The 19361-nt window shown below is 40.4% G+C and overlaps 1 protein-coding gene across 2 annotated transcripts in view; it reads right to left on the minus strand.

The window, feature by feature from the left end:
* Nucleotides 1–2435: 2435 nt before the first annotated feature.
* LOC140935102 (uncharacterized) overlaps nt 2436–19361 on the minus strand; it is a 30749-nt gene continuing 13823 nt past the window's right edge. Inside the window, exons 16-35 of one of the 2 annotated variants that reach the window (XM_073384637.1) lie at nt 18985–19101; nt 18809–18881; nt 17900–18118; nt 16898–17106; nt 16101–16328; nt 15163–15528; nt 13948–14029; nt 13423–13546; nt 12811–13073; nt 11510–11766; nt 10363–10392; nt 10040–10129; nt 9413–9463; nt 7495–7552; nt 6796–6882; nt 6634–6714; nt 6480–6536; nt 6330–6401; nt 4591–4620; nt 2436–3496 (exon numbers count right to left, since the gene is read on the minus strand). In XM_073384637.1, the coding sequence (XP_073240738.1) occupies nt 3437–3496; nt 4591–4620; nt 6330–6401; nt 6480–6536; nt 6634–6714; nt 6796–6882; nt 7495–7552; nt 9413–9463; nt 10040–10129; nt 10363–10392; nt 11510–11766; nt 12811–13073; nt 13423–13546; nt 13948–14029; nt 15163–15528; nt 16101–16328; nt 16898–17106; nt 17900–18118; nt 18809–18881; nt 18985–19101 (2554 nt within the window). In that variant the 3' untranslated portion in view covers nt 2436–3436. The remainder of the gene's footprint in view (nt 3497–4590; nt 4621–6329; nt 6402–6479; nt 6537–6633; nt 6715–6795; nt 6883–7494; nt 7553–9412; nt 9464–10039; nt 10130–10362; nt 10393–11509; nt 11767–12810; nt 13074–13422; nt 13547–13947; nt 14030–15162; nt 15529–16100; nt 16329–16897; nt 17107–17899; nt 18119–18808; nt 18882–18984; nt 19102–19361) is intronic. The other variant, XM_073384636.1, reaches the window with a different exon arrangement.

A 19361-nucleotide genomic window follows, 5' to 3' on the forward strand; every position in this document is an offset into this window, starting at 1 on the left:
TGGGCTATCGTTCCCAGTCCTATCAGCGGCTGGTTGGAGTCGAACTTTGAGGCCGGGCAAGTGGCCGTTACGGGAAGGTAGGGGTGTAATATGACAATTTTTTTTAAGGAGTACAACCTTTTTATTGCGCTAAGTTCATGCTTACTGTATCCTTAAATATGGTACCGTGTGGCACGAAATTTTTGCGGGTTCTGATTTTTGTGATTTTTGCGTTTTTTTTTTTTTTTCAGCGATCCGCAGAAATAAGTTCCCGCAAATAAAAATTACCGCAAAAAATTTCTCCAGAGTAAATATTCTCTAACTTAAATTCACTACACAAACATACATTACTAAGAAATTGTATTTTTGAAACAAGGACCAGCTTACAAAAAAGAAGGACCGAAAATATAAAACAAAAGAAGCAAGGCTGATTTTATAGTCAGGAATACATATATATATTCTTTAACCAATATTTCGGAAGGCACTGCCTTCCTTCTTCAGGGTCTTACATATAATGAAAAGCCAGTTTAAGATAAGACGTTACGATTTCAAACATTTCAAATTGTAACGTCTTAGCTTAAACCTTTTCATTTTATGCAAAGACACTGAAGAAGGGAGGCAGTGCCTTCCGAAATGATTATTTAAAGAATTATATATATATATATATTCCTGACTGTAAAATCAGCCTTGCTTCTTTTGTTTTATATTTTCGGTCCTTCTTTTTTGTAAGCTAGTCCTTGCTTCAAAAATAATCTTTTGTTCTAAGAAATTGTGTCTGTTCAATTACAACTTGTCTTTTTCGTTCAGAAACAAAGCGGTATACACTGAAATACTGACGCATACCGTAGCCATTGTTTGAACATATGTATTTCTATAACGCGCACTCGATGAAAACGAAAATATTGTCAATGCTGGGTACTGGGTACTTCCTGAAAATCGCAAAATTAATTCCCAGCAAGAAAAACCCATCTCTTCTAATCGGAAAAATTAGTCCCCGCAAAACACAAAAAATCGCCAATCCGCAAAAATAAACTCCCGCAAAAATTTCGTGCCATACGGTAATCCAGTCATACATAATGTATCGTAGACAATCTATGTTTTTTGCAGCAGTATAAATGGAACACAATCAAAATACGATTGCCGCGATTAATCATCAACGCGCCATACGGATCAAATTTTATGACCATCGGGATCAATCGCTGAAAAAACCGGCGGTTGTTGAGGGGTTATTTTGGCAGTCTCGGACACGCTTTGGTGGCCGCTTCTATTGCAGAGAGGTTTAAACAAGAGCAGGAGCCTATGACAATGTATGGACTATGCGCCGCGACAAAAAACTGGCCGTTGTGGAGAGGTGGCTGTTAGTGGAGGTTAGACTGTGATACCAAACTGAAAATCTGCAAGGATTTATTCATTGGTCAGGAAAAATATAAAACAAATTATAGTAAACAACCTTTGTTTTTAAAGAAAAAAGGATGTTGTCCTCATAGAAATTTTTACAGTTATTTTTTCGTCTCTGTTTTTCTCATCATATATTTATTTATCGAAGAGGCAACATCCAGGAACTGCGGAGCAAGTTTGAGAGTGCCGGGCCGGGCGGGGCTCTTTCAAGCCAGTGTGAATATTTTTGGGGTCCGTGGGCATGCTCCTCGAGAAAACCTAATTTTTTTTGGTGTCCTGCCAGAGCTCGGGTGCCAGGGAAATGCATCTGGCTATCATAGAATAAATACGCCAAATTTTAAGGATTGCCTTGCCACTATAGGTGTGATTGATTATAGCTTGCAACAGTCAGAAAGCTGGTACCCCTTGGATAGACCAATTTCGATATATTAAAATATAGACATGGCACCGAGGCTTAGGGGAAGAAAATAAAATTAAAGAAATTTATTAGTCATTGGTGAGTCTCAAGATGATTTCTTTTGTTTTATTGCCCCTAGCCTCGCTGCCAAGTCTAAATTTTAATATATCGAAATTGTCTATTGGAAAAGGTAAAATACTGCAGGAATCTCAAAATCTTTATGTCATGTCCTTGACACAGCGCTGACTATCAGTTTTCCAAAAGAAGTATTCTGAAAATTCTCTTTCTTATAATGTGGGTTTAGAAGTCTCGCTCGGTTTTGTCCCAGAAAAGATATAAAAATCTCCCGCTCGCGCTTCGAGCTCAGGAAAAATCTTGAGCTCTAAGCTTGTCATAAAAAAGACTTTCTTAATTAAGCTGTTGTTGAATGTTTCATTTTAGAACGAAAACATAATGTAGACGGCCGATTGCCGTAAATTCATCGTGACTTCAGAAAAACAATTAACTCTGCCTGAGTAGCTGGCGGTTTGTTTGCCTGGCGAGAGGGCCAATGAGTGGCGAAGCCGAGAAAATGAGCCTTGAAGCCCCACTTTCGGTTAGCCCCATTTGCGTAGGCTACAGTTTAATACATACCGTAACAGAAAAATAACAAGAACCTGGCTCATATCAAATAATGGCGCTGTTTATTACATACAAGCAGTTCTAGGAAGTACATACAAAAATACGCTACATTTATAAGGATTTAGTACAAAATTTAACTACCTGACGTGCACTTGTCATAAAAGACGAGGAGAGGAATGAGAAAGATATATTTTTTATGCATAGCATCGAACATTCTACAATATATAAAAGCATTTTTTCAAACATATTTTCGTAACGTTTGGGACTGGAACTTTCACGAGAAATAAAGAAAAAGAGCATCTACCACTGGCCTGCAGTGAAACAATACCGTAACACGTTTTAAAAAGTGGCTATTGCACATTTACGAGGTTATCCAGTACTTATATAAAAGACGAAAAACAAACATAAAAAATAAAAATAAAGGCAAATAAATAATTTCTACAACAACAAGTACATGCATGAAATTCACTTTCAAAATGTATAGAAACGTCTCGACACCTTATTATTACTCTGATTTTGCAACAGTCTCTTGACACAACTTGCATATGAAAATTCAGTTCATTTAAATTTTAATTCCAAAGAGGAACTTTTTTACAATATTATTATTGAATATTTTTCTTGCATATATATATATTACTTTTCTGGTCGGCACGATGCAATTCGGCAAACGTGACTTTGGAAACTTGCCATTAACGATGGCAAGAGTCAATTCATATTTCCGACAGAATATCTCAGTAAGACCCTTACATGATTGGCTCAACTTTAACCGAGTTGTCTACTGGGTCAGTTAATCGTGCAACCACATCTCGAGTCTCAAGCGAACAATAGAGACAACATATTGCCCTCCTTCTGAGAAAAAAAGCACTAGAATAACTGCAATGTAGTTTTAATACTATATATGGAGAGTTTTAAAGATTTCTAGTTTATTCCATGACACGTACAAAAAACTCTCAAAATGGAAGGCAGGTAATCGCGTTGAAACAGGCTGTGGTCTTGAGGTGCGACACACGGTGCCGGCGTACATGTGGTAGTCAGTTGGTGTTACATCACACTACACACGGAACTTTTGGCCGCACTAGTCTGCCTTGCAGAGTTCTGACGCTGCAAAATAGTCAGGTAAAGAGATATAGAATGAACATGGCAGGATTATGAGAGTTACATAATGTTTTAATTGACCCTTCAATCCCGTCATCCCGAAACCACCCGCTCGCTCGAACTTTTGTGCAATAACTCGAGCGGAAACGCTTGCTACGCCGGGTATCTCGCGTGTAAAGGGATGCCTCGGTGTCACTCGCAGGCCGACAAAATCTTCGGCTCGAGCGGCGAAGCGGGTTACCATAAAGACTTGACCGAAACCGGAAACGGCGCATGAAAAGTCTCTGTCACCCAGGGTATCCCATGGCAAATTTTCGCTCAATCCCATAATCTCGTAATTATTCACAGCATTCTGCATCCCATGCAGTGACTTTCAATCCCGAATCACACCCCGACTTTACTTTAAAATTCCGAATCCCGGCACACGTCGGATCCCCAACAAAATTATTGGGGACTACCATGTTGTTGGTTTCAGTTCTATTTACCCTGGGTTTACTTGCCCACTTTCATTAAACCATCTACCGAAAATTACCGGTCGTTAATGCCAGTTTTTTTCCTTAACTTTTCTTTGAGGTTAAGATACTAGCGAGGCGAGACGCTAAGAGTTGATAGTTCCTTTCTTCTCAGTCTTACCGACTTCGATGGTGCGAACAGCAACTATTTTTTTTTTTTTACAAATGGCCGCTTAGGATGTAACAATAGCTTCGTTAAAATGCCATATTCGGGTTTTGAACACATAAGCTCAGAGAAAAAACGTCCTTAAACAGGCGCACGGTGTATTAAACTTCTTCACGGTTTCGGTATGGTTTGTCGATTTAAAGCTCGAAAAATCGATTTGACACCTGAACTTTGATCTACTCAGAAAATAGAGAAATACAGAAATACAGATTACAGATTACCAGAGAATGGCAAGCCTGTGTTTTCCCAAAAAACACTCTGCGTCTCCTCCCACAATTCCCGTTCGGCGGAATTGAACACGAATATAGTCTGCGTCGTATAGACTCAGCGGAGAACTGCTCGGTCCGTTCAATCCATTTGGTAGATTTATAGGCTACCTTGTAGATAAAACAAAATTATATATAAAACAACCATCAGCTTACCTTTTCCTTCGCCTGTTGCCTCAATTGTTCCTTTAAAAAAAGATAAAAAGAAAGAAAACGTTGCTGAAAATTAATTTCACAAAAGGGTTAGGGTCAGGGTTAGGGTTGTCTTTTCGTTTTGTCAAAAACATGTGTAGAATTATACGTTATTAACTGAACCGTATAAAATTGCTCCTTTCCATAAACTTCAAAACTAGCAAACAAATTGAAAAAACCCGCACTAGCTATAGCCTAGCCTGTTCACAGACCCAATATTTTCTCTTCGAAGTCCGTCGAGCGCGCGTAATAAAAGAAAAAAATTGGGGGATTAGCCTGTGTACAGACCCGTCTGTACACAAGCTATGGGGGATTTATTGACCACCTGTGTACAAACCGGTCTGTACACAGGCTATGGGGGATTTATTGACCGCCATCGCAACGTGGTAGGGGAGACAGGCTAGCTATAGCCAAGTGTTTAATGCTAATAACAGTTCGATGGACGATACATGTAGTACATTTGTACCGTATCAAGACAGCTCAAAAGAAATGAACAATACCGTAAAGAGCATCATGATAATTTTTTTCCTTTTTTTTTAAAGAATAATACAAGAATATTTTCAGCCTAAAATCGGCAGAAAAATAAGAAAATTCAACCCCGGCCAGAAAAACAAAATCCTTATAAAAAAAAGAGTGTATTGGCCTCCAAAGCGCCGCGCAAAGCCAATTGAAATACAGGATTCGTTACATTTCAGCCCGCTCGGGAAGGCTGAAATAAAATATATATATTTTTTATCAGGTATTTCACAGGTGACCCAAGGTCGAAATATGACCATCGGCACTGTTACGTAACGTTCAAATTATAAGGATTTGTATGGGAGAAAAACAATTGATTCTGTAGCCTATGAATGTAAAAGACTTCAATAAAACTCGGTTGCTAATAGAGAGAGTGGACCAGTTCCAATACTGAACACCCATTAAATGGCCATAAATCGGCTTGGACACCACACAGGAAAAAAAACACACAACTTAAGCAAGGTTAGCCAATTTTTATTCAAATCCCTTTACATTCGTGGGCTACGGAAACAATTGTTTTTCTCCTATAAAATCATTATATTTTGAACGTTACGCAACAGTGTCGATGGTCATATTTCGACCTTGGGTTACCCGTGGTTATTTCTAACGTTTCCTGTGTTACGCACACGAACCATAAACGTTAATCCACAAAAATAGATTTTAACGATTTTGGAATTTCTCACTGGACAGCGGGATAATAAAATCTTAGATGAGGTATGTCGCAGAAAATAACTATGGAAAAGATATTTTCCAAGAATAAAACACAAATATGCTAATGTAACCAATAATATCATGTCGTATGCGCAGGGGATGGCGTTCGATTCAAGGCAGTGAGCTTCTAAACACAGACTTTTGCGAAAGACAAATTTGGTTCGGAGTTTATAATAGCTGCGTGAGGGGAAAAGACAGGCGAAAATAAGGGCGCATACCGAGGCACAGCCAGAGCCCGGTGGCTGAGGGCGTTACACTATGGGTATGCCTGTCAGAAGGAGTGCGTTCCATTGATCGCATTCCGGAATAAGAATACGCAAGGTTTTCTGGCAAATCTCTTGTACCAACCTTGTGGCAAGCTTGTACCATTTCAGTCAAGAGTTTATTCCCCTGATTCTTATTCCGGAATATGGTTGATCGATCACGCTCAAGGATATCAGTGGAAAAAAGAAATATTTTAACAATGTCCAGCCCACCTGCTGCATACGAGCCAACTGTTCCTGGAGAGACAACACCACATTGAAGTTATCTTGAAGTTTGTCGCATTGCTGAAAACAAACGAACACATGAAAATATATCTTTCTGATACTTCAACTCCACAGAATAACAGTCGCAGTCTGTCTCACCTTTGACAATTCCATTTTTAAGCTTAAGACTTCGTGAGACAATTTTTCCTCAATCTCCTGAGAACGAGAAAATGGAGGACACCGTCAGAAATGTCACATTTTCTACTGCAGTGTCTCAAAGAAAGAAAGAAAGAAAATAGGACTACATTCTAACCTTAGCTTCCTTCCGTTGCTCGTCCCGGGACTTCTCAGCCAGTTGCAGCTCCTCTCGATGCTGTTGAATTTTCTGTTCATACTGAAAAGTAACAAAAATAACGGAAAAATTCAGTTCATTTCCAACATAATCGAAAATGAGAATTTCTTCATTGTTACTAACCTCTTCCTTTTCACGCTTTAGTCTGTTTATTTCTTCCTGCAAAGTCGCTTGTTTTTCAGCAGATTCACGGCGAAGCTCTTCCAACGCCTGTAGAGATGCAAATGAGCGGCAATTTACGCGCGTGTTATTTATATGGCTACAAACATTACAAAAGTAACATTAATTATGTATAACAAGTCAAAATAAGCAAAATAAAAAGGCTAGTTAGCAAAACAATATAAAACACTTCCAAGTTGTTTTTGTGATGCGAAACATATTGTTAACACCATTTTGAACTGAAATTATTTAAAGCTTGGCTACAAAAGCTAACAGACAGTGAATTCCAACAGCATTCTCGGGATTACCAATTTAAATTAAAATAAGGAAGAAGACTAGGGAATTTAAGGAAGAAAGATACACATTGAAGATAGAACGACAGAAACCATGTACAAGAAATAATGAACAAAAATTGAAAAAAAGAAATTGAGCAAAGAAAAAGCCTGATTGAAAAAAAGGCTTTTGCCAATTTCATTTTGCGATTTGATGCATCTCAGGTGATAAACAATGCGGCATTTAAGCATTTCACCGAATATTCACCAGCTCGCCCAGGGCCCAAACTGAAGGCCTAAATAAGCAAAGAGTATAACTGCACAAAAAGAAAAGAAAAATTGCTCAAAATCCACTAAAATTTTGAGAAAAATAATAATGAAATAAATATACCTGATCACGCCGAGTATTCGCCGAACGGGAATCGCTCGACGCCATTTTCCCACCAGCCCTGTAATCCAAATTGAACAGAAACAAAACCAAAAAACTCTTAGCATTTAAGTTGTATGACCCTAGGAGTTATACGAAGAAAAAATTGCCTCCGACCACAAGTTAATGAAAAAAGGTTAGGAAGAAGTCAAAACATGGGTATACTCACCATAAAAAATGCAATTTGTTCAGACTTCTTCTACATTTGTTTTGCTTCAGTGAATAAATTGAGTTTTACTATTTCGTTTTGCTTTCCTATCTCGACTAGCTTGATGAATAATTCTAGTTGGCCATGGTATTTTGCATTCTGAGAGTTCCGGTTTGTCGGATTACAATATGGACACTCTCACTTCTCAGTTTTCTCGAAGAAAATAATTAACCAAAAAGCACATTAAGTGGTTTCGGCAATTAGCTTTCTAGAAATTTCTGTTTGTAATGAATAATATCCGATCGGTATTGAAAATTGTGAGCAACTTGATTTAAACATCAAATTAATCAGTAATGGATGAATACAAATGGATGTCCAAGTCGTTGCTTGGCGACAATGATAACAAAAATAATAACAGTGACACCATTAGCAAGTAAGAGAGGAAATGGATGCGTATTAGCAAAAAAACCATAACTGATTCAATTAAACGATTCAAAAGATTAAGCACTATTTTCATCGCTTGTGGGATTAAATATAGTATCCCATTACAAAAGCAATGAGTCCATTAGTGAGGAATTTTTATAAAAACCTGAAGAAGAAAAAATCGTGTCAAAAATTAAAAAGAGTTTGCACAGCTTTGCTTGTCTTATGCCGGCAAAACTTGCGCAAATAATAGCAAAGCAGTACTCTTTTTCTCATCTTTTTTTCAACTGACTAAAGCAAACCTTAGTTCGACCGGCTGACAATTTGTAACTCAGTGATTAAATTAATGATTTAATGTACAGAATTGTAATGTTACAACTGTAAGTGTCATTAGAACTAAGTCTGTACGACTTTATTTTGCTTGGATATCATTTTGTCATACTCAGTCATGGTGATAGTTCTGCAAACTTTTAGATATACAGTGGAACCCCGGCTTACGACCACCCCGTTTATAAGACCACCTCGTTATTACGACCATATTCTTTCAAACCAAACGAAACAATCATTGAGTCTTTTTATTATTTTGAAGACCCCGTTAATGCGACCACCTCGTTATTACGACCAGGATTTTATGGCCCAACGGTGGTCGCATTAACGGGGTTCCACTGTACAATCAAGCTTTTATTGAGAAAGGGATATCCTCAATACACGGACGCGAGTTTAATAGGGTAACAATGAATCTCTTTCCGTGAAATTTGGCCTTCTACTGCGTAAAACATAAAACTACGAGCCTGAATGCGTCTTCCCCAGATATATTCACCATGGAACCACGGGAACGTCAAAAAGTTGAAAGAAAGTGACAGTTTCTGATTCAGAGTGGCTCTGAAATTTCACGCGTAAAAGATGCGCAGCATGCGGCGAGTTACGCGGGAAAAACAAACTTCAGTTTGTGAATACCTTCTTCCTCCGTAAGTAAAACAAGAAATACCGCGTAACATACATTTCCCGAACGCTGTTTTTCGCGCCATAATCAAGGACACAATCTTTCACGCAATAAACAAGAGTTGGTAAAAACTACAAACAAAGAAGGAAAGGGCAACACAAAAAAGGAAGAAAAGTAACCGAGCTTCAGTCAGTGTTCAAACAATCAAGCGCGGCGGTTAAGTATTTGATTGTTATCCAGTGGATAGATATTTATCCAGTGGATCCCGGTGGAGAGCAATATCCAACCTTTGAACAAGTAGTTTCGCGGGTTAGGTCCGGGGTTGATGAGTTGATGTTACAATCAGAAAGAAACAAATTGTTACTTACCCTGCTCTCCTGAAAGGAGCCTGACTATTCCGCGCTCTCCCCACAGGTCTCCTGTGAAGCAGCAAATGACAAAATAACTGCGATCAGTTTAATATTTGTATGAGTGCGTATAAAGATTTGAAGAGTTTTGGCGCTTCTGACGGATTAACGCAAATTACAACCAGCCAGGTTGCAGCCTACTATACAGCCATAGTAAAACGCAAAAGTTTTTTTCATCTCAAGGCCGAAAATTTTTGGATTAGCATAAAGCCAAAAAATGAACAAAACAAGCAGACCGTAGTTTTCGTCCATGAGTTCACCGTGTTCCGTTTCCTATAAGGTACGGCTACACCGACGCTACAATCTTGGACAAAATAGACACCCCCACCCCCCCCCCCCCCCCTTTACCTTCGCTCGGCTTCATCCTTGATTTCGGGAGGATGGGGTTTGCTGTTCCATATTATTCTGTCCAAGATTGGAGCTCTTCGTTAAAGTGGACACGCGTGGACATTTCACTAGTTATGAATCAACAGTCAGTACCTGTCATTACATACTAGCATTTGCATGCTCTACGAAGATGAGTTTACATTCGAAAAATGACATTTATCGCCCTGTTAGCGCTATTCCAGCAGTGACTGATGAACTGACCTGTACTCTTGATAACGATCCGAAGGTTTGCTCAAGGTTGTCTGGCGATCTCCAGCTCTCGGGGAACGAGGAGGCTGCGGTGAGGAGCTTCTAAGGCAAATTTGAACCAAGTGTCAATAAAATCTCACAACGGATACTGGGTTAACTCGACCATAATAATTGATTTCCGTGAGTAAGAACACCATTCTTATCCGTTTCTTACCATCAAACCCAATCCCTTACCCTTTAATAACTGCGCTAATCTAGATCAAAACATTTGCCAACAAGACCGTTCAAATAGCTTTGAACTTGAAATAGAAATAAACAGCAATCTTATTACCTACCCGACACTTTTCTTAGCTGTTCGGGCGACACTAAAGGGGAAAAAAAGCAACAACGGTTAACGCAGAAATGTTCGCTTTATTACTATTGTGACTTACAACAAGTACACCAACCGTCTGTGCTTCTATCTCGCAAGGTGACCTTTTATACGAGCGACCAGGATACAACCTTTTACGATACGGTATTTCTTGTCTGTAAAATGACCAACTGCTTATAAACCATAAACTGAATATCAGGCCTTCCTTAGGGGTTAGGGGAGAGGACCCCCCACCCCCTGAACTTGGTCTATAATTTTACGACTGATTCCTTATCGTCTCGCTCCAAGTTGCGTAATGAGATGTCCGTTATATACATTTCTTTAAAAACGTAGAAAAGACGCCAGAAGGCATTTCATGATGGAGAAAAACAGGCTTTACTTTCCGTATAACTCGGTCCAAATGAAACCTTTTAACTCCTCCACCTCCTTTGTCCTGGAGCTCCCGATCCCCGCCAAAATCATTAAACGTTTACCGCAATTGGCAAACTCTTCCTTGGCTTAAACTGTTGAGAGCCGACTGACGAGAGATTAAACTGACGCTCTGTTCGACTGTCTAAAGCTACATGATCATATCGACTAGCTTATACTCTCACTCAGGTTTGCACAAAACATGCTCTAATTTCACAAAAATCATTCATGAAGATTGACCTTCCTCAACCTGTGACCAGAAAACTCAATGACTCATGCCCTTGCTTGAATTTGCCTAAATAACACATTCCTCCGGTACAACCTTTCGTAGCGACTATAACGCAACAGTCCAGTTTTCCGAATAGAGATCCAGAATTAACGCAAAATACAAGCAATTTCTGCGAGTCTTCCTTAGGCTTGCGGTAAGCTTTCCCTAAAATTTTGCTAAACAAAGAATATCTTCTTAACAAAATTTGTGCAGGATTTCAATAGAGACACAACACTGAGAGTATCACGTACAAGCAAAATTAATCACTTACTCAAGAGCAAAAACGAGTAGGGATTATCCACGCATGGCGAGATTTTGACGCAGAATAACATACTGTCACGTTACCTGTTCTCAAGTTCACCTGTTTATACCTTATTAAAACTTGCTGCAATCCACTTTTTTCTCATTTGTACCATTAAGAGAGCTCAAAACTTACTCTAGAGACGTCTTGCGTGAGCCGCTCGCGGCACCCCCTGATCCCTCACTCGAACTATTAAGTTTCTCCACAGGAGTCAACTCTACACCAGAATCCGACGGAGTTCTTTTCTTCTCATCAATAATGAGCCCATCTGAGGATGAACGCTTGTGTTTTGATGTAACAGGACTGCTGGCGGGGCGAGGAAACACTTTGGATAAGTTCAAAGAAGAACCTTTATCTGAATCACCAGTTCCCGGCGACTCAGAACCCACATTCTGTAAAGAAAGGCAAAAAATGCGCTGTCATCCTCTCAATACACAGTGCCGCATGCAATAAATTCCTGTCGGTTTTTGTTGAATTTTTGAGAGTCTCGAGGATCTTTTAATGAACCAGATAAAAGAGAAGCGCAGGCTTGAATTGAGGCGATGTTTATCATCAAGCAAAGATTTTATTTCCCTTACATGACGTAAATATGCGAGATTAAATTACTGCTGCACTTTCAAGATACTGAGCTGAGATATACTCACGAAAAAGCCAAACCACCCTCCAATCACAATTACGAACGATGTTTTTTTTATACGTGAACGAAAAATTTGAACGTCCATTGAATCAGAAGCCGCATCAGTGCAAGACTGCGACCAATGGATCATGGACTCTATAAGTAACCTAACGTTAGTAACATCTCCTTAGGAGGAGGATATACAATACGTTGCCTAACGGATAGGTGGTGACGGTGGTGAGAATTGGCAAATTTATCAGCCAGAGGATGTTATTTAACAATTATTCTTTGAGCCCGAATGGGCTCTGAGTCAATAGCCCATGAGGCCGACGGCTGAATGGGCTATTGACTCAGAGGCCATGAGGGCGAGAGGAATAATTGTTTTAGTAAAATCCAACTAGTTAGTCAAAAATATTGAGACAAAACAACTTAAAGTAAGACTTTCATCCTTTTTGCCGCCAAAAATCCGGCGCTTTTCGCTACTGGTGGGCTATAACATATAGCCTAGTAGTAGCTCAACCAATCAGAACGCAGCATTGATAATAGACAACTAGTTGGATTTTACTAAATTGATATATCCCTGAATTCTCTTATTTAACATTCAATAAAATGCATAGCAGTCACAAAGGAGAATTACTAACCAGATCTTAGGAGTAAAAGGGTCAAGTAAGATATGAGAGGTAATGCAGTGAGAGTAGATGTCAATCTTTGATACTTTGGTATATATTTGGATTTGCCCCAACGAAAGCCCGCTTTATTCGCAACCCCAAATTAAAATAAACAGAGCAGAGGAAAATATAAAATAAATCAAAAGAAGTACCTTGTCTTGTATTTTCTCAAGATCTGGCTCCGATTTAATCGATACTGAACTTGACCGTACACTGAGGGGCACTTCATTGTCTACTGCTGTGTTAATAGCTACGCCTCCTACAATTCTCGTCTCCGATTTAGATTTCCTGCTTTGCTTGAACCTCTCGACTTTAGCCGCAAGCTTAGACGCAGAACTCTTGGAGTTCTTTTCGCTGTCTGATACAAGCTCAGCTGTGGATTTGACTGTGGATTTGGAACTGTCTCTCTCCTGGCCTAAAAGAATTTTAAAAAGGGCGTTTTAGTGAATTCTTTATCTAAGCGGTTAGGAGGAGTGACCATTACGAATTCAACAATACAGTACTGTTTATTAAATAAAAGAGAGAAAAAAAAGGCTCACAGGAATCAACAGTTCGCAAACTTTCATCAAACATTCGACACTACAATGTTTCTGGAACTCTCTTCGCGGTGTTTAACATGAAATATATGTATCTTGTGTTCGACAGGTTACATAAGAACACATAATTCTAACAAAAGTGTTAACTACACAACAAAACGATCACCAAGGAAATGGGGCAGAAGGCAGGCAGCGGTCCCGGCCGGCCAGCTCTCCGTGACTACTTACCATTGTCTGTTTCCTCAGTTTCACTGTCAGCCTCTTCACTATCGCTATCGTCATTTGAATCCTGCTGATCCGTGTTACCAGCTATAATCCCTTCTTTTAACTCATTCTTTAACCACGTCGGAGCCTACAGGAAAAAAAAGACCAGGGTGCAAAGAAAATCATTTTTACAGCTTGCCATTCGGGCAAGCTGAAGCTAGCATTTACTAGCCCAGATGTCATTTCAACTAGCCCAAAAAACTTTTTGACTTTCAGAATTGATTTCATAGTTCTTCTGTTATTCAAATTCCTCAAAAAACATCACTTGCCCGTCGGGCAAGTTAAAAACAGAATACACTAGCCCGATAGGAAAATCCACTAGCCCCGGACTATCGGACACTACTTTCTTTGCACGCTGAAGACACTCACAACTTTTAGTATAACCTGTCCCCCACCTCGCTCAAAAAAACTCAGGATTTCAAACTATGTTTTGCCTGCATTACAAAACTCTTTTCGTAGAGGAGGTATGTATTTATTTTTGATTCCTACCTCTCCTAAGGTGGTTTCCAACTCGGAGGAGCTCGATCCCATGGAGGAGTCCAACGCAGGCGCCCGCGGACCTCCAATCGTACTGTAAGGAACAAACAAAATTGTCTTGTTAACTCAGCATCATTTTATTACGTTCAGTGTAAAATCCGAAAATAGAGCTCTAGTAGAATCTGCATTACTTTGATTTATTTCTGAGCATTAGTCTCGTACGAAGCGGTTGTTTTTGTCCAGGTCACTTCTTCGAAAAGTGCGTGAAAAAACTGATTACAACTCTTAGAGTCTGCTAGAAAGAAAGGGTGCGGGATCATTCAGCTTTGAAGCAGCACTTGCAACTCTGATAAGGACTGAACTTTTGAAGGGGATTCGGCTTGAACATGGATTCCGCATAAGGCTGGTTTTCGCTTGCGACGGAGTTGGGAGTCGTAATATGACCTTGCATTGAAAATCAAAAATCAAAGTCGTCAGCGGATTTATGAGCGCGACGGAAGAATCAGAACGTTTCCATTTTCTTTCTACCCCGCGTAGGAATACCTCGCAGTTATGATCTAGTGAGAACCAGATGGTAGTAGACGGAAGCAGAAGGATAAACCAATCACAAAGCTTAATCTCCTGCTTTGTAATTGGTTTAGTTCTACCGCTTCTGATTGTGACTGCGACAGCCTTGTTTTCACTAGATCGTGGGCGACGTAGTCGTAAGAGGAATCAAACGCTGTTTTAACTAGATTACAACACCCTGCCCTTCTTTTTAAACACTGACTCTAATTCCGTCGCTAGTAAAAGCCAGCCTTAGAGTGGTTTATTGATGTTTCAATTAACTTGGATTTTGTTTAGTCTTACTCTGTGGTTGGCAAAAAACATTTCCGCCACTCATTCACTCAAACAGTAATGAGACCAAAACCAAGCGTAACTTGCGCTTTCCCTCGCCTGCACCTACTACTGTTCTGAACTGATTAGATATCGATTGTACCGTTAGGGCTGACATAATCGGTTGCTTTGCTTTCAAGTAAAGAAGCTTTTTGTGTCTAAGAAAATTACTTTTCAAGACTGTTTGGTTTTGCGTTTCTATAAACCTCTGGAACTTGCTTAAAGTCTCACACCAAATCTCAATATTTTCCCGCGCTTCAAGGCAGCCTCAATGCGTAGAGATCTGATTGGATGATTGAATCACCGACCTCCTCTGTGATTGGCTACAACTATCATACGAAGGACACCTACCCGTCAGAAAGCACAGTTTGCTTGGACAGCCTTCTCTCACTGGCTTTTTTCTGCGATCTTTTCTTAGACCGTCTTCTGATAGGAGCCGGTGCTGTGGTTTCTATTTGTACGAACACGTTCACGCCATAACCATTGACATCAAGCAGGTAAACAGGAAATTCTCGGTCACTATCAGCTCCATACATACTGTAGGAATCCCAGTGAAAAAGGCGAGTAGGAGAAGAGACAGTTTCATTGTCACTGATTCGTAGAAACCCTACATACGACTGATCATTCATTTGCCCTCGGCGAGAACTCATTCTGATGTAATTAACTGACGTATTTTCCTTTGATCCGCAGTCGCTCCGTTCCGCGTCGGAGAAAACACTGAAAAGAGAACGGAGTTTACTAGTTAAACAACCACTAACTTCCAGTCATAACATCATTTATGTTAGAAGGATACCTAGATCATGTTTTCATCTTATTTCCTGAGGGAGATTCTTGTCCTCCCGTTCAGAAACTACACTCCCATTAGCCTTCGTAGCAGGCGCTTGGAAGTAGTGGGCGCAAGAAAGATCGCACGCCCGTTTTTTCTTGCGCCCACTACTTCCAAGCGCCCGCTACGCAGGCTACACTCCCACATCACATCAGTTTTCACTTAGATACAATCAGAGACAAAACAAACAATCTAGACCCTCTCTCCCTCCCCAAACCAAAATTGGCCAGTTTGGTAATTCCCACATGGAGCACGAGTGACGGCACAACATCATTTAAGCCGGGTGGGGAAGGGAAGGCTTGCTTTTTCCTTTTAGAAGTGTATAGTGTTGGAAGAAAGTGCGAAATGCCCGTTGACCTCACGAAAATGTTCCACAAATTCTGTCGCCGATAGTAGCAAAGAAATAGAGGGGGGGGGGGGGGGTGGGTATGCAGTATGCAGGGAAAGTTTAATGCGTACTCACCCATCCGCACTGTTACTTCCTACTAGTTCCGGTTGTGACACACCTTCCTGTACCCCATCCTTTCTTTTCTTGTAAGACTGAGGCATTGAGAATCCCTCCTGCATTCCATCTTTCCTGCCACGTTCAAACCTGGTGGAACTACTGGAGAGTTCTAGAATGCCATCTCGGCGCTTCTTGGCATCTTTTGGAAGAGAGGTCTGGCTTCCGGAGTTGTGATCGCTTTTACTCCTGTAAAATTCAAGAAAAAAATTCCTAAATCTTTCAGTTCTCCTTGGTTTTCTATCTAGCATTACATTGAGTTAAAATTAAATGCTCTTTTGCTTTCTTTCCACAAAAACACTGTCGAGAGAAGGCTTAAAAACATCGATGATCATCGTAGTTAAAGACGAAACTTTTCCAGCTGCGAAAAGAAAGCCTGGAATCGAACCCTGACTTCTGCAATACCGGTGCAGTACTCCCACCACCTGAGCTGTCCAGCTAACTAGGAGTTCGTCAGTCAGAGACTAGGCTTTGTTTTCAACTGAATTTTTTTGGTGTGCATTGCAGTCGAAACTATAGTACTAATCCTCATACCCCGTGCGTTTACAAACAGCCACTAGGGCTCATCAAGGAGGAGGAGCTCGAGGTCATCCCTATAGATATAAGATACGTTTATCACAGTGTGGTCCAAAGAAAATGAAGTAGAGTACTACATTTTGACCACATGAGGGAAGGGAATGGCTCTTGAGATTCTTTTCAAGAACTTAGCTAAGAACACCCCAAAGGAGGCTTGTGTTGCGGTCGGTCGGCCTCCTTACCCTGGGGACAGCTCCACACTATCAGCACTACCAATACTCATGCTTCCACTTGGATTTCTCCTGTGTCTTTTGTTGTTACCACTTTCAGTATCTGTCTTGTCTCCGCTTTCACTCTGGGGACGTCGGCTATCTGTGGGTCTCGCCCCCCAGAAAAACAGATCATTTTCATTTGTTCCAGCTACTGTGAAACCATTTCCGCAGAAAACCACCTACAGAAAAAAAGAATTCAGTGAGCTAGTAAGCCTGTGGGATACGTTTAACAAGTAGTTTATTAAGTAAATGCACAAATAACCGCTGATTGGCTGGCTCATTGAAAGCTTTAGCGCTAGGGTTCTAAGATTCTTGGCCGGAACAACACTCAGAACTAAAAAAACTGACGAAGGTGCTACTTTTGTTCCACGGTTAGTTCTGAGGTCGTCTAGTAAGAACGAAAAACCAAGGCCGCGTCTCACAACACTTTCACTATCTGTCTACCACAGGACGTAACTGAACCACTTTTTATGTACATCTACATATACTACATATCATACATATACATATACATACACACATCTACATATACTAGTGACGTAATTATCTCAAGCTACCATGGGTCAAAGGAGTGAGTAGGGAGGGGAGGGAAGGGAGTGAAGAGAGGGCACCTGACATGTTCCACCTATCCATCCCCTACGGGCTAATCTGTGCCTAGTCAAGTTGGTAAAAAATAAAATAAATAAATTGGCCTACATACAGTTTTATAAATGTGTTTGGCATGATATGTAGGAGCATGTGCTGTATTTGTTACATCCTTCTTAAGTTTCCTTCTCGTAGTAGCCACCGCGTGCGGTGCGTATTTTAGCGCGAAATTTTTGTATTTGTGTAAAGTTGGTGTCCTAGAAGCCCGGGATAACTTTTTTGGTAGCTGACATGTCTCATGGGAACAAACGGTCATTCCCGAGGTAAATAGACGCTATTCCGCGGAAAAAGGCTCTTACTAACCGCAAAATAATATTGTTGTCTTACCATAGTGGTCTTGTCTTCTAACGCTTTGACAATTGCAGGAACATCACGTGGTTTACAGTTACCACAAGCCAGTTGTCCGAGTGAGTTATCACCAAATGTGTAGACCAGTCCTGGCTCTACAATCACCGCACTGTGATATGGACCCAGCGATACGTCTAATACACGATGCTTGGATAACACTTTGACAGCTGTTGGAACGTTTTTACCGTCGACTTGAACCTAAGGTGAAAGGTCAAGGTCACGACGCTATATCAGGTGATCATTTCCTATAACTCTCGCCGGGCCAAGCTGCTTGTAACCTGTTCCAGGTGCTCAGATTGTGAAGAGCGGAGAGAACGGGGCGTAATTGTGGTCGTTTTGCGTGAAAGTCGATTCCCCCGAAGTTGCTTCGCCCGGAACTAAGTCGATTCGCCCAATGACAAGCAACACTCTACAACACGGCTTATCAGAGATGCTTTGGATTCTTCCACCCCCTCTTTCCACCGTCCCCACAATCTGAACGACTGGAAGCCTTCTTAAATTCAACCTTGATTAACTGTAAACAGTCATATGAGTTGTTAAAGCCCTGGATTGGCGCTTGACGCCCATCAAACAACTCAGCCCCATTTCATCATTCATAACGTCAACTAAAACTTCCATAAAATCCTTTATCGAGTGAATTATTGTCAATGTCAACAACCACAATTAAAATTAACCTCTTTTAGTCACAGTGATCCAAACAGGTACACAATAAAAATGACGTCAGTGAATGAATATGTACCTTATTTTTAAAAGGTTTGAAGCCAAGAGTCATTTCATAAATTTAGATGGAATATGATATTGCGGATGAGTGTATTGCTGAAGAGTGAGTGTAGTCCTCCTATTCAGGTCTCAAGCGGAAGATGATATTCCACCTATTTATTAATGTACCTTATTCAGCAAATTTTTCATCTGCATCAAAAATCCCTGCCGGTTGTTCAGCCCAAGCTTGTTGTTTGCATTGCTGTATAATTCAAAAAGAAGAAGAAAAATGGCATTACTTTTTGGAAACTTTCAGGGTAAAACAAAACATAGGTTCATTCTTGAGTAAAATTAAATAAATTTACCTGCCACATGCAAGCAGCGCCCCTGAATCAGTGATAAACATGGTGCCATCATATCCACACTTGACTTGTTTTATGGACACAGTCTCGTCAATAGCAGTCACCTCTGTGGGGACACATCTAATACACAACAACACTGATCAGTTTTAAAACATCTGATCTCTTATCTCACCAAAATAAATCTAGTGGGGGAGGGGGGGTCACTGTTGGGCATCAATTCTATACACTTCTCACTGTTGATTTGCCCTCGAACATTCTGTGACTGTTGTGGTCACTTTCATGGGCACAAAATTCTATCATAATTTGTTACACAAAAAGTTCTACAGTCGACTCTTTCTTAACGGACTACCCTATAAGACAGACACCTCTGTAAAGCGAAC

Source organism: Porites lutea, chromosome 4, assembly GCF_958299795.1.
Source record: "Porites lutea chromosome 4, jaPorLute2.1, whole genome shotgun sequence".
Taxonomy (NCBI): Eukaryota; Metazoa; Cnidaria; class Anthozoa; order Scleractinia; family Poritidae; genus Porites; species Porites lutea.